Below are 15,832 nucleotides of genomic sequence, written 5' to 3'. Positions count from 1 at the left end.
AGGGTGGCCTCTTAGGCACACTGCGCCTCTTAAAATTTTGTATTTTTTAATTACTTGCTTTAAGGTTAATAAATGCGGTTTTGTGAATAGATTTCCATATATTCTCTCTTTGTACATCCTAATGAAGGTCACTGATCACTTTAAGAGCGTTAGCATGGAGTTAAATTAGGTGTTAATGATGATTTTATAACAGGCGCCTGCCAGGCACACTGCACCCGAACCTGGGAGTCCCAGAGGTGCGCCTGACGCAGGGTTAAGCTCTGCTCTCAGCGCACTGGGAGCATCCCGCCCTGGCATGGATGATGGCTGCCTGCAACAAGGAAGTGTGTGGGAGGATGACAGCAGTACAGAGTACAAGAAGACCAGCATCGGGTAAGGATTTTTTTTTAACTAGTTTACTGCTGTAAGTGATGCCGGTGCTGGGGTGTTGGTAATAGGGGGGTAGTGTGGTGCTGGGGTGTTGGTAAGGGAGGGGGGATTTGTCCTTCTGGTGCTGTTGGTAAGGGAGGGAGGGGGGGGAGTGTGGTGCTGGGGCATTGGTAAGGGGGGGGAGTGTGCTGCTGGGGTGTTGGTAAGGGGGGGGAAGTGTGCTGCTGGGGTGTTGGTAAGGGGAGGGGGGGTGTGCTGCTGGGGTGTTGGTAAGGGGAGGGGGGTGTGCTGCTGGGGTGTTGGTAAGGGAGGGGGGATTTGTCCTTCTGGTGCTGTTGGTAAGGGGGGGGAGGGGGTGGGAGTGTGGTGCTGGGGCGTTGGTAAGGGGGGGGGGAGTGTGCTGTTGGGGTGTTAGTAAGGGGGGGAAGTGTGCTGCTGGGGTGTTGGTAAGGGGAGGGGGGGGGGATGTGCTGCTGGGGTGTTGGTAAGGGGAGGGGGGTGTGTGCTGCTGGGGTGTTGGTAAGGGGGGGCAGTGTTCTCCCCAGAAATTTTTTCCAGACGTATGGCATCAAGAAGTAGCCGGGTGGGGGCCTTTGCAATTATGCGCACGCCGGGAAAAGGGGGAAGGGTGCTGCTGGGATGTTAAGGGAGTAGGGCGCTGGTAAGGGGGGGGAGGAGTGTGCTGCTGGGGTGTTGGTAAGAGGTGTGTGCTGCTGGGGTGTTGGTAAGGAGGGGGGGGAGTGTGCTGCTGGGGTGTTGGTAAGGTGGGGGGGTGCTGCTTGGGTGTTGGTAAGGGGGTGTGTGTGCAGCTGGGGTGTTGGTAAGGAGGGAGGGGGGGTGTGCTGCTGGGGTGTTGGTAAGGTGGGAGGGTGCTGCTGGGGTGTTGGTAAGGGGGTGTGTGTGCTGCTGGGGTGTTGGTAAAGGGTGGAGTGTGCTACTGGGGTGTTGGTAAGGGGGGGAGTGTGCTACTGGGGTGTTGGTGAGGGGAGGGGGTGTGTGCTGTTGGGGTGTTGGTAAGGGGAGGGGGTGTGTGCTGCTGGGGTGTTGGTAAGGGGGGCAGTGTTCTCCCCAGAATTTTTTTCCAGCCGTATGGCATCAAGAAGTAGCCGGGTGGGGGCCTTTGCAATTATGCGCGCGCCGGGAAAAGTGAGGGAGGGTGCTGCTGGGATGTTAAGGGGGTAGGGTGCTGGTAAGGGGGGGGGGGGGGAGTGTGCTGTTGGGGTGTTGGTAAGAGGTGTGTGCTGCTGGGGTGTTGGTAAGGAGGGAGGGGAGTGTGCTGCTGGGGTGTTGGTAAGGTGGGGGGGTGCTGCTTGGGTGTTGGTAAGGGAGTGTGTGTGCTGCTGGGGTGTTGGTAAGGGGGGAGTGTGCTACTGGGGTGTTGGTAAGGGGGGAAGTGTGCTGCTGGGATGTTGGTAAGGGGAGGGGGTGTGTGTTGTTGGGGTGTTGGTAAGGGGAAGGGGTGTGTGCTGCTGGGATGTTGGTAAGGGGGGGCAGTGTTCTCCCCAGACATTTTTTCCAACCATATGGCATCAAGAAGTAGCCGGGTAGGGGCCTTCGCAATTATGCGCGCAACGGGAAAAGGGGTATCTCCCTTACATTCTAGCCCGTCAGGTCTCAGACTGCACCCCCACTAACTCTCAGTCAAAAGTGGCCATTATGCAGTGCCCCCTGTAGTTATCCCCATATGCAGTGCCCCCTGTATTTGTGTCCTTTATACAGTGTCCCCTGTAGTTTTCCCCTTTATACATTGCCCCCTGTAGTTTTCCCCTTTATACAGTGTCCCCTGTAGTCTTCCTCTTTATGCATTTCCCCCTGTAGTTTTGCTTTGCCCTTATGCAGTGCCCCTATGCAGTGCCCCCAGGCTGAAGTAGTGCCCCTATGCAATGCCTCCAGGCTGGTCCCTTATGCAGTGCCCCCAGGCTTAAATAGTGCCCCTTATGCAGTGCCACCAGACTGGCCCCTTACGCAGTGCCCCCAGGCTTAAATAGTGTGCTGCTGGGGTGTTGGTAAAGGGGGGTTTGTGCTGTTAGGGTGTTGGTAAGCCAGTGGAGTGTGATGGGGTGTTGGTAAGGCTGGGAGTGTGTAACTGTTGCTGGTGTAAGGGGAGGGGGTGTTGTTGCTGGTGTAAGGGGGGTGTAATTGCTGCTGGTATTAGGGTGTTGGTCAAGGGGGAGCAAGTAATGGAGGAAGGCTCAGCAACATCCATATACACCTGTAGCACCTTACACCTCCGTAAGTGCTGGGCACACCTCAAAGTGTGATTAATTGGTGGTGTTCCGCTAGGACACGCCCCCTTTCCGGAAACTGTAAAAGCTTTTTTTTTGGGGGGGGGGGACTTTCGCCCTGAGCTCCACAATGTCTAGAACCAGCCCTGATTACACTGCCTTTGTTTCTGATGCTTACAAGGCCAGAATGCTGTCCCTAAGTGCCAAGCCCAGTAGCTGATGTAATGCACTTTGGATCCGTCAGTATTGAATAAGCTAAGTGCCTGCAGGGACTTCTGGAAAATGTTACTACTTTTACAGTTGCCCTGAAGACAGCCAGCTTGTTGTGTTTAGGAAGATATTTCTACTACTGTGCACACAAACAGAAAAGGACCAATCAACACACACAAAAAAACAAGCAGAAAATGTGCCAAAAGTGTCTCCATAAGCAATGAAGGAAAAACACGTTTTGTAGAGGGAGATAAATGGCAAATTTTATGGAAACCATAACCTGCCAAGACATCATTCTGCTTAAAAATGATCTTGTCTGTCTGTCAGGAATGGCACTCGTATCTAAAAATCCTCCTGCATTTATGTAACTCTATAGAGACTCTTACCATAGTGTGTATCTGTACTCTGCAGTGTTGTACGGTAAACATGCAGTAAAGAAAATGTAAAATATTAAAATAAAAATTGGTGGTGATTTTATAAACTATTGAACAATAAATTGTAGTGCAGTGGCTGTCGCAAGATTCTACAGGGAGGGTAAAAAACCTCAAAAGTCTTTCTATTGGGAAAACTAATAAAACCATAAGGATTTATGGAGTACCAACTTATTCATCAGTCACAATGAAATAATATGAGATATGGTAAGAACTTACCTTTGTTATCTCTATTTCTACGAAGTCCATAGGGTTCCACAGGATACCTTGGGTATAGGTGATGATGTCAGGCATCGGGCACCATAGAGATAAGTTTTCAGCCTCCCAGGATGCACTAGGGTCCCCCTCCTATACCCCGCCCCCGAGCCAAGGCATCTCAGTTACGAACCAAGCCATAGGCCGGAGGAGGAGAAGGAAGAGAGAGAAAAAAGATCTGGACACACACAAGAATCACATTCTCACCAGAGGGAGACGGAAAAACCGGTGACCAGAGCAAAGCCCATCTGCAGCACAGGTGCGACAGGGCGGGAGTCCTGTGGAACCCTATGGACTTCGTAGAAATAGAGATAACAAAGGTAAGTTCTTACAATATCTCATATTTTCTACTTCAGGGTCCATAGGGTATCCACATGATACCTTGGGGATGTCCCAAAGCAGTATCCTTCAAGGGTGGGGACGCTCCTGTGCTGAAAGGAGAATCCGCCGCCTGAAGGAAGCATCCTGAGAGGCAAAGGTGTGAAACGCGTAATACCTCACAAAGGTATGGACAGAGGACCACGTGGCCGCCTTGCAGATCTGGACTGCAGAGGCTCCACGTCGAGCTGCCCACGAAGGACCCACAGACCTAGTGGAATGAGCCCTCACAGAAGATGGAAACGGCAGGCCTTCATGAAGATAAGCTTCTGAAATTGCCATACGGATCCAGCCTGCCAAAGTTTGCTTTGAAGCAGGCCAACCCTTCTTACGGAAGCCATAGAGGACAAACAAGGCGTCCGACTTCCTAAACGAAGAAGTGCGGTCAACATAAATCCTTAAGGCCCGCACAACGTCCAAAGTGGCCTCACCCACTGAAAGGTCAGGTGAGTTAAAAGCCGGCACAACGATTTCCTCGTTGATATGAAACCGGGAAACAACTTTGGGAAGAAAATCAGGACGAGTGCGCAGCACTGCCCTGTTCTCATGAAAAATCAAGAAAGGGGTCTACAAGAGAGAGCCCCTAACTCAGAAACATGTCTGGCCGAAGCGATGGCCAGAAGGAAAACTGTTTTGGCTGTCAGCCATTTAAGATCCACTGAGCCCAGTGGTTCAAACGGGCGGTCCTTGGAGAGCCCTTAGGACCACAGCCAAGTCCCATGGCGCCACAGGTGGAACAAAAGGCGACTGGATTCGAAGAACACCTTGCATAAAAGTGCGCACATCAGGGATTGTAGCAATCCTACGATGGAACCAGACAGACAGGGCAGAAACCTGCACCTTCAAAGAAGCAAGGCGAAGCCCATGGTCTAGTCCCGCCTGTAGGAAGGCTAGCACTCTAGACAGACGGAACTCCAGAGGTGCATAACCTCTCGGTCGACCCCATTGGAAGAACGTATGCCACACACGATGGTATATTCTTGCAGAAGACGGTTTCCGAACTCTCAGCATAGTGCGTACTACAGAGCTGGAAAACCCCCTGGACTTTAACATGACCGTCTCAACAGCCACGCCGTCAAAGACAGCAGAGTCAGGTCCGGGTGAAGACAAGGACCCTGCGACAGTAGGTCCGGTCGTAGCGGCAACCGCAGAGGAATGTACACGGACAGACCCTGAAGGTCTGAGAACCAGTGCCGTCTGGGCCACGTGGGAGCTATCAACAGGAGCGTCCCTCCTTCCTGTTTGAATTTCCGGATTACCCGTGGAAGAAGGGAAAACGGACGAAAGAGATAAGCAAACTGGAACATCCACTGGACGGACAGAGCATCTACCAGAGACGCCTCTTCGTCTCTTGTGCGAGACCCGTACACCGGCAACTTGTTGTTGTGCCGTGACGCCATGAGGTCGATCTCTGGAAGACCCCACCTGTTCACCAGAAGTTGAAAGACATCCTGGTGCAGAGACTATTCCCCCGGATGAACAGCCTGGCGACTGGGAAAGTTGGCCTCCCAGTTTAGGACTCCCGGGATGAATACCGCTGATATGGCCTGGAGATTGCGCTCTGCCCAGATCAGGATGCAGGACACCTCTACGAGTGCCGCCCGACTTCAGGTTCCTCCTTGCCGATTTATGTAGGCCACGGCGGTGGCGTTGTCCAACTGTACCTGCACGGAATGACCCTGGAGAACCCAATGGGCCTGCTGGAGAGCATTGAAAATGGCGCGGAGTTCCAAGATGTTTATCGGAAGCTCCTTTTCCGCCTGAGTCCATCTGCCCTGGAACAAGTGTGGACCCGTGATCGCTCCCCAGCCCCGAAGACTGGCGTCCGTTATCAATAGGACCCAGTTCGCCACCCAAAACGGACGACCCTTGTTGAGATGGGTCGTCTGCAACCACCAGGCAAGGGACAGGCGAACCTACGGAGTGAGCACCATCGTCTGGGATTTGAGACTCTGAGGCAGTTCATTCCATTTGGACAGGATCAATTGCTGCAGAGGTCTGGAGTGAAACTGGGCATATTCCACCATGTCGAATACGGACACCATGGAGCCCAGTAACCTTATCGCCGAGTGAAGAGACACCCGGCAACTCTGCAGACAACTGCGCATCCTCAACTGCAAGGCAGAGATCTTTTCCCCCGTCACAGAGATCCGCTGCTGACTGGAATCCAACAAGGCTCCGAGGTGCAGAATCCTCTAAGACGGGATCAGGGTGGACTTTTGCCAGTTTATCAACCAGCCGTGCCGTTGCAGTACTGCATTCGTCAGATCCAAATGGCGTAGAAGGAGCTCCGGAGATCCTGCTACCAACAGTAGGTCGTCCAGGTACGGCAACATGCAGACTCCCTGCAGCCGCAGGGAAGCCGCCATGACAACCATAACCTTGGTGAACACACGTGGTGCTGTGCCAGGCCAAAAGGTAACGCCCGGAACTGGAAGTGATCGTTGCGGATCGCAAACCTGAGGAACTGTTGATGGCGCGAAAAAATAGGGACATGCAGGTAGGCGTCCTGTATGTCCAACAACACCATGTAATTCCCAGGTTCCAGCGCCAGAATGATGGACCGTAGGGTCTCCATCCGAAACCTCAGCACCCGCAAGGACTTGTTGAGTGCTTTGAGGTTGAGGATCGGACGGTACGACCCATTGGGTTTCTGCACCAAAAACTGATTGGAATAGAAACCCAGGCCCCTCTGGGAGAAAGGAACAGGCACTATAACTCCAGCCTGGAGCATAGTGTGCAAAACCTTCCGCAGTTCCATGGCTTTGTTCCGGTCTGATGGAAGACCCGTGATGAAGAATCAGGACGGGGGCCTGTGCCGGAAGAAGAGGGCATACCCGTGAGAAACCACCTCGTGAACCCAACTGTCTGTCGTGGTGACCGACCAACACTGGGCGAACCGTAGCAGGCGGCCTCCCACTTTGGGATCCCCCAAAGGAAGGCCCGGACCGTCAGGCCGCAGGTTTGTCATCAGACTTAGGGGCCGGACGTCTGGCACTCCAGGCCTGCTTCTGGGGCTTGGCCGATTTCTTGGGGCCAGCCTGTCGGGGAAAGGACTGAGCCTTCGGTCTACCCTGGGCCCTGTAAGGCCGAAAGGACGAGGTACCTGAACTGGAAGGAACTGCAGCAGACGGAAGACATGCCGATTTGGCTGCCGCTAGCGTGGCTACAATTTTGTCCAGATCCTGACCAAATAGGACTTCTCCATTAAAAGGCAATGCTTCCAAGCCCTTTTTGGAATCTGTGTCTGCCTTCCAAGATCGCAACCATAAAGTGCGACGAGCCGCCACCGCTGCCGAAGAAATCCGAGAAGTCAGGGTACTGATATCCAAAGCCGCTTCATTAATGTAAGTGGCCGAATCCCGGAGATTGCCTATCAACTCGGTCTGTTCAGCCGAACAGTCAGAATCGAAAGACGCCTCTAAACTATCTGCCCAGCGCTCCATAGCTCTGGCTACCCAACAAATGGCCATAGCCGGCCTGGCTGCCCCCCCCCCCCCCCCCGCGAGGGAATAAATGGACTTTAGGCAGATTTCCACCTTACGGTCCGTGGCATCCTTTAAGGAGGACATGGAGGGCATGGGCAACGTGGCACTTTGGACCAGGCGTGTCACATGGGATTGTCCGCAAACGGATAAGCCACTGCTAAACGTCTTTGAGGCTGGTACCGTTTGCCTGGGTGTTTCCACGCCTCCTCTAAGTGGTCCACTAATTGACCCGAAAGAGGAAACACTGTGGCGTCACCCTTAACATCCTTGAAAAAGGCATATTTGGATTTTGATACCGGAGGCTCATCATCCTCAATAACTAAAGCTGTGCGGACCGCACAAATAACGCCAGGAATATAAACCTAAGACTTAACGTCCGACTCTTTAGTACGGGGAGGTTCTTGGTCAGAAAGATCCAGAATCTCCCCATCATCTGACGTCCTGTCGTCATCCTCATAAGGAGCAGACAAAGACGCCACCGGCCGCTTGTGAGGCTGCAACACAGACTCCCCTTGTAACACGTCTGACAAATGCTGTACAGAGCTTGTCAGCGAATTAACCCACGCAGGCTCCTGAGAGACCTGAGGAGGGGAAATAGGAAGACTGTGGGGTACCATCAATTGTCTCGGGAAACCCTGCACGGGTGACGACACCACTGACTGCTGGGACAATCCCATCTGTGGAAAGGCAGGCTGCGGAGATAACTGGCCCACGAGGGTTGTAAGCGCTTTGGCGAAACAAGCCCAGGGCGGCTCCTGTACCGGAGCCGTTACAGTAATTGGCCGCGCCAATAAATAACACTGCCGGCATAGCCCCTCCGCGTTGCCCCGACCCCCCCCCCCCCCCCCGGCTATTGGTACCTTACACGTAGTACACAAAAGCTGGAGAGGAAAGTCACTCTCAGACATGATGGTAAGTATGTGACCCCTCTCACTGATACTTGTTAGTATAGTGGGAGAACCACCCTGCAAGCACCGCACCGCAAGGGCTTTAGCAGAAGAGGGACAGGGACAGTGAAAAAGCTGACAGTAGAAAGTGAAAGTACAGGCAGCAGATGCTAGCAGAAGTCACATACAATGCAAAGAAATCAATTCCAGGACTTTCAGCGCTGATTCTCAACTACACAGACACAGAGCCTGGTAGGACACAGCGCTGCATACACAGACCTGAACCAACGGAGGAGAGGTATGCCGAGGGACCCAGACCGCGATGCCACCGATCTTCAGTGTCCAGCAGCGCTCACCATGCTTCCAGCAAAAGATGGCCACCGAGGAGCAGAGAGGAGGCCGGCCTGGGGGAGGAGCGCTGCCACAGGGCCAGTCAGCAGAGCGGAGAGGGCTGTGTGCAGCGGGGGAGGCGCCGGCTGTGTTACAGGGAAGGCGCACTCCCCTGGCATGCAATTAACCCCTGGTACGCCGCAGCACTACCGCTCAGCCGCGGTCCGCTGTCCCAGGGGGGTAGTGGAAGCGCAGGTTAGGTACCTGGCTCCACGCTGAAGCCAGTCCCCAGGGAGCCCCCTGCCTGGGGACTCTGGACCATGTGCTCAGCAGGGACCCACCACGGGACCCCGCTGCTTACCTGCTGCCCCCTTGAATCCGGCCATGGTCCCAAGCATCTGGGGTCACCGCTAGCTGTGACCCCATATGCCTACCAGCATCCCCGGATCAGTACCGGCGTTCTGGTACCGGCGGGGGTGTAGGGAAGACAGCATGGACGTCAGTACTGACTGTCCATGCTATACATCCAGATGAGCAGCCACAGCTGCTTGTAGAAAACTTCAGGGGCTAATTCTAGCCCCCCTCTAACAGGTGCATCCGACTCCGGCCGGGCACCAAACGAAACTGGGATGCCTTGGCTTGGGGGCGGGGTATAGGAGGGGGACCCTAGTGCATCCTGGGAGGCTGAAAACTTAACTCTATGGTGCCCGATGCCTGACATCATCACCTATACCCAAGGTATCCCGTGGAACCCTATGGACCCTGAAGTAGAAATCCCCATTTGTAGTTCGCTAAACAGCATTATTCCAAAGGCATTACATACCATTACAGTGACAAGTAAGCACCATTTATGCACATACCATGTACACCCACGATTGAATGAAGGTAAATGTTTAACTTCTCCCCGTCTTACCTTCTCTGCATCCTGCTCAAAGAGACGAAGTTGAAAACACTGATCGAGTTTCAGTTTCCGCACATGCCACATCTGATGGAGGTGCTGTCGCGTGGAGTGCAGCTTGTCCAGGAGACTAGTAATCTTTGGCACAAGACTTTGGAAGTCAGCCCCTCCCGGTATACAGTTCCGACCTGAAAATCCATCTCCACATCGAATACATTGAAGTAACCTTTGACCATCACGGTCCAGCTCTTCCACAGGAGCCTTAATGACCTTCTTCTTTAATTGTGTGTGTTCATCTATCAATCGTCGGGACCCTTCCACATCCACTGGAAATTCCTTCCTGGCCAGCATCTCCTGCAGGTCCTCCAGGCGGGAAAGCAAATGGACAGCACTGTTAAAAAATTCCTCCAGAGACACTCGCAACTCAATCCATTCATCATGATTGTAATCCAAGGAGCCTTCAAACTCCTCCGTTAGCTGCGAAGGGTCTACCAGCTTTGAAAGTCCTTCCACAGATACCATGCTGGTCTAAGCAAAGAGGAGACAAGACAGTTTATAAGCTGTGGACATGGTGGGATATGTTGTTCAAATGGTTTACACTTTACAATCAAACACTCAGACAGAATGTAACAAATGCACATTTGGTTTGTAAGCAAGCCCCTTTATACCCTTTTGTTTTGGTTGTTTGGTTTTACTTTGAGGTAATGTGTGTGTGTCTCCTTATTGTACAGCATTATATAAAAGGATGAATAAAAATATTACAATGGGGCTGTGAATTTGCATCTGGGGTGGCACAGGCTACATTACAAAAGATCCAATACTTTTTGCTATAGGGATTAGCGATAACATTGGTGGGGCAGTTGTAATAGTGGAGATGGTTACAGATCAAATCAACAAGGATGGAGAACTCCCTGACCCAGCCACATGTGTACAGGTGTGCAGATACTACATGGATACAAATACAATCAGTATAAATGTTACATGCATTTAATCAATTTACCTTGCAGTCCTTATTCAGCCCTCCTATCCGTGGGCGACACAATGTTTGTCTCTCCTCTGTTTAACAGTTATATGCTGGGAGACACCAGCTACAAGAGTTGTGCAATTAAGTTATGTGACAGAAAGAGAACATCCTAATGGAAGCCAGCATGTTCAGCATATCACACAAAAACTCACAGGGAGGTCCACATGACCAGAATTAGACTATTTTAGTGAAGCTGTCACAGAAAAAGATCTAATCTTACACCAAGCTAAAGTGGACTAACTGTCCATAGTGCTGAAACAGCAAAGTGACAGCCGATCAGAGCTATCAATGTGCCCTGTTGCATAGCAGCAGCCTAGAGAGTTGAGGCTGTATGGGGCTGAACAGCATCACGTCTGAGGCAGACAGAGAGTAAAAGACAGTCTCCAATAAACCCATGAAAATGCCCTGATGCAGTCACAGTAGTCCGGAATGAGCCAAGGGAGGCATAGCTATCAGGAAATTAAAAAAATCAACCATCGCAACAACATCGGATGATTTGCATTCCATGGTGACAAACATCGAACCACCACCATCAAATAAAAACACTACCATCGAAACAAAAACATTGATGGTTAGTAACCATCGGATTCTGAAGTCCATCCCTACGCTGATGGCCAAAACTTCTCCACCATCAAGTGCTCCCTCTCCAGCATTATGTTCCCGCTTAGCCAGACGCCCTCGGTAAGAAGGAGGCACCTCCCATGGAAGACAGCGCAGTTCTCGGACAGGGGCACCACGGCGAGGAAGCCCAGGAAATACAGGGTACATTTTGCACAGAGGACATTGCACATCGCCATGTTTGGCAGCTAGGGAGGGGTGTGCATGGAGGCTGTGGAAATATGCACAGGTGCCCCAAGCCACGTGGACATGCTGCCAATAATGCTTACTGTAGCTTCAATACAAATCTCTCATCCATGATCCTCCTGCCATTTCCAGCACATCCCAGTGGACGGGCTCTAGCCAGCTGCAGGGCAGCAGCAGTGGGTTTTGTGGTGACACTGGTGAGATGCAGGGGGCAGTAGTGAGAAGCAGGGGGTTGTGGTGAGATGCAGAAGCCTATGATGTTATGCAGGGGGCTGTGATAAGAATCAGGGGCCTGTAAGTGAGATGCAAGGGGCTGTGGTGAAAGATAGGATACTGTGGTGAAATGCAGAGGGCAGGAGTAAGAAGCAGCAGGTTGTTGTGAGATTCAGGGGACTGTGGTGACATGGAGTAAGTTTATATGTGATGCAGGAGGCTGTGGCGATATGAAATTGCTCCTGTGCAAAGCCAGGGTGGGTCACTTCAGTGGGTTTTGTGGTGACACTGGTGAAATCCAGGGGGCAGGAGTGAGAAAGCAGGGGATTGTAGTGAGATGCAGAAGCCTGTGGTGTTATGCAGGGGACTGTGATGACATGGCGTAGGTTATGAGATGCAGGGGACTGTAATGACATGGCATAGGTTATGAGATGCAGGGGACTGTGGTGACATGGCGTAGGTTATGAGATGCAGGGGACTGTGGTGATATGGCGTAGGTTATGATATGCAGGGGACTGTGGTGAAATGGCGTAGGTTATGAGATGCAGGGGACTGTGTTGACATGGCGTAGTTATGAGATGCAGGGGACTGTGTTGACATGGCGTAGGCTATGAGATGCAGGGGACTGTGATGACATGACATAGGTTATGAGATGCAGGGTACTGTGGTGACATGGCATAGGTTATGAGATGCAGGGGACTGTGGTGACATAGCATAGGTTATGAGATGCAGGGGACTGTTATTACATGGCGTAGGTTATGAGATGCAGGGGACTGTGGTGACATGGTGTAGGTTATGAGATGCAGGGGACTGTGGTGACATGGCATAGGTTATGAGATGCAGGGGACTGTGGTGACATGTTGTAGGTTATGAGATGCAGGGGACTGTGGTGACATGGCGTAGGTTATGAGATGCAGGGGACTGTGATGATTTGGCATAGGTTATGAGATGCAGGGGACTGTGATGACATGGCATAGGTTATGAGATGCAGGGGACTGTGGTGACATGGTGTAGGTTATGAGATGCAGGGGACTGTGGTGACATGGCATAGGTTATGGGATGCAGGGGACTGTGGTGACATGTCGTAGGTTATGAGATGCAGGGGACTGTGGTGACATGGCGTAGGTTATGAGATGCAGGGGACTGTGATGACATGGCATAGGTTATGAGATGCAGGGGATCTGTGATGATATGGTATAGGTTATGAGATGCAGGGGACTGTGGTGACACGGTGTAGGTTATGAGATGCAGGTGGCTGTGGTGAGATGAAATTGCTCCTGTGCGAAGCTGGGACAGGTCGCTAGTTTTAAATAATTTAGAGATAGAGGACAGCATCATCAGCATATGATAGAATAATTTACTGATGGCAGCTTGTATAGCAAGTTAGTCAGAAAATAACATAGAAAAACGTACTTATCGATTGAAGCATGACCACCATAATACAGAACAACTTACTAATGGAGGCCAAAATTATCAGTCAATAACAAATGAACTTGTACTTCCCGAAGAGTGAGTAAATCGTTTTTACCAATGAAATAATGTGCACTGCCAAAAAGAGCATTGATGCAATTGGCAAATCGCAAATGAATGTTTCTATTGAAATGCAATGTGAGCCATTTAGGAAAAATATCCCAGGCACTCGATATACATTATGCAGACTTTTACTTCTTATTACTGCTGGATATAGCTGTTATATTTTTCCAAATCCCAGCCATACTATAGGAAATTACAGTCTAGGTGCTCCACATACCACAAAAAATATCTATACTTTTCCTAGCCAGTATAACAACGTTATAAATGTGCTACTGGTATCCAGTCAATTCACCTCGAATATGAACTTGGAGCTGCCAAAGTTGGTTTTCTGTTTTTGCCAGAAGTTCTCAGGCTTTATAATCAGTGCCACATGGATCTCTGCTGGGAACGCTTCCTGCAGGGTCTTCAGTAGAGGTTTGATCAGGTCCCACTTGGATCCACGCATGTCAATGATGACTGTGAAACCTCGCTTGCAAACATCTTCGCTGTAGGAAACAACACACAGAAACCATTACATAATAGACAGCAATGAATATTTCCAGTTGATATTATATTATTTTGTGCAAAAGTTCAGGTAAACTCATAAGAAGATTTCAGTAGAGATGCAAGTCATAAAGTAACAATGACCCATGTAACAGTAGATCATTGTATATATTGTTCTTTGCAGCAGTGAAAGCCAGATGCCTTTCCGCTTAAGACAGTTCCCTGCTACATAAAACACTTTGTACGAAGCAAGTTCACATTCTCTACTGTGTATAGGGTAGTGAGGAATCGGACACTGCGTTTTTCATATTTCAAAATCAGACAATGAAAAACTTTTGGTGCTCATAAAAAGTAATGAGATGTCAGGCAAGGGACATTTTATAAATAAAAAAATAAAAAAAAACAGGAATAAGTCGTGGCTATAGAGGCGGGATATAGAGATATGTTGTGCTATAGAACAACAGATAATGACAGCTTGGACATGGTGCTACATTGTACTAAAGAACATTTAAAGAGAGGATGGACACGGTGCTATGTTGTACTACTAATGAGGGGTTGAGTATTATGCTACATTGTACTATAGAGAGGTTAATTTGAGGACGGACAGTGCTACATTGTACTATAGAGCAGGTAATGAGAGGTCGGATATGGTGCTACATTGTACTATAGAGCAAGTAATGTGAGGCTGAACATGATGCTACATTGTACTATAGAGCAAGTAATGTGAGGCTGAACATAATGCTACATTGTACTATAGAGCAAGTAATGTGAGGCTGAACATGATGCTACATTGTACTATAGAGCAAGTAATGTGAGGCTGAACATGATGCTACATAGTACTATAGAGCAGGTAATGTGAGGCTGAACATGATGCTACATTGTACTATAGAGCAGGTAATGAGAGGTCGGATATGGTGCTACATTGTACTATAGAGCAAGTAATGTGAGGCTGAACATGATGCTACATTGTACTATAGAGCAAGCAATGTGAGGCTGAACATGATGCTACATTGTACTATAGTGCAAGTAATGTGAGGCTGAACATGATGCTACATTGTACTATAGAGCAAGTAATGTGAGGCTGAACACGATGCTACATTGTACTATAGAGCAAGCAATGTGAGGCTGAACATGATGCTACATTGTACTATAGAGCAAGTAATGTGAGGCTGAACATGATGCTACATTGTACTATAGAGCAAGTAATGTGAGGCTGAACATGATGCTACATCGTACTATAGAGCAAGTAATGTGAGGCTGAACATGATGCTACATTGTAGTATAGAGCAAGTAATGTGAGGCTGAACATGATGCTACATCGTACTATAGAGCAAGTAATGTGAGGCTGAACATGATGCTACATTGTACTATAGAGCAGCTAATGAGAGGCTGGACATGATGCTACGTTGTACTATAAAACTGGCAATGTGAAGTCGGTCCTGGTGCTACACTGTACTATAGAGCAGGTAATGAGAGGCAGGAAATAGTGCTAACTTGTACTACAGAACATGTAATGAGAGGTTGGATGCAGTGCTACATTATACTATAGAGCAGGTAATATGGGACTGGAGACGGTGCTCCACTGTACTATAGAACAGGTAATGAGAGGCTGGACATGGAGTTAAAATGTACCACAGAACAGGTAATGAGACTCTGGACATGGCGCTATGTTGTACTATAGAACAGGTAATGAGAGGATGGACATGGTGCTACATTGTACTATAGAACAGGAGATGAGAGGTCAATCATGGAGTTATATTGTACCACAGAACAGGTAATGAGAGGTCGAATGTGGCACAGATAATAAATGTCTAACATGGTGTTATGCTGGACTGTAGAACAGGAAATCAGAGGTCAGACACTGAATTATGTTATACCATAGAACAGGTAATGAAGGCAGGACATGGTGTTATCTTGTACTGTACTAAGAATAACTTGCAAAATAAACAGGAGAGTGAGTGAAAGAGAGAGAAGGGGTGGAGGATAGGAAAAAAAAAGAAAAATCAGCAAAAGGAGAGAATGAGAAAAAGAGAGATAGAGCTGTAAAGATAAAAAGAAAAAAATTAGAAAAGTGAGAAAGAACGAGACAGGAGGAAAAGTGAGAAAAGTAGGAGAGATCGAGCATAACAACGTGAGAGAGAGAGAGTAAGGGGTGAATACAATCGTTGGCAAAATCGGCCATCAACTGCAGAAAAACTTTTCTCCAGTGTAGGGCAGGCGAAAACAATTACAAAAATCCCTATTTTTGGGTAAAAATGTGGGGATTTCTTTCAGAAACCTTCGGACAGTTTAGTGAAATTTTAT

At 49.6% G+C, this 15,832-nt stretch overlaps 1 protein-coding gene across 3 annotated transcripts in view; it reads right to left on the bottom strand.

Annotated features, from left to right (window-relative positions):
• KALRN (kalirin RhoGEF kinase) overlaps window positions 1-15,832 on the bottom strand; it is a 1,228,991-nt gene that overhangs the window by 867,630 nt on the left and 345,529 nt on the right. For all 3 annotated transcript variants that reach the window (XM_088460751.1, XM_088460749.1, XM_088460750.1), the window contains exons 4-5: window positions 13,338-13,530; window positions 9,487-9,999 (exon numbers count right to left, since the gene is read on the bottom strand). In XM_088460751.1, coding sequence (XP_088316877.1) covers window positions 9,487-9,999; window positions 13,338-13,530 — 706 coding nt within the window. The remainder of the gene's footprint in view (window positions 1-9,486; window positions 10,000-13,337; window positions 13,531-15,832) is intronic.

This window comes from Taudactylus pleione, unplaced genomic scaffold, assembly GCF_031769625.1.
Source record: "Taudactylus pleione unplaced genomic scaffold, aTauple2 ptg000977l, whole genome shotgun sequence".
Classification (NCBI taxonomy): domain Eukaryota; kingdom Metazoa; phylum Chordata; class Amphibia; order Anura; family Myobatrachidae; genus Taudactylus; species Taudactylus pleione.
This window is presented reverse-complemented; position numbering and strand designations above follow the sequence as displayed.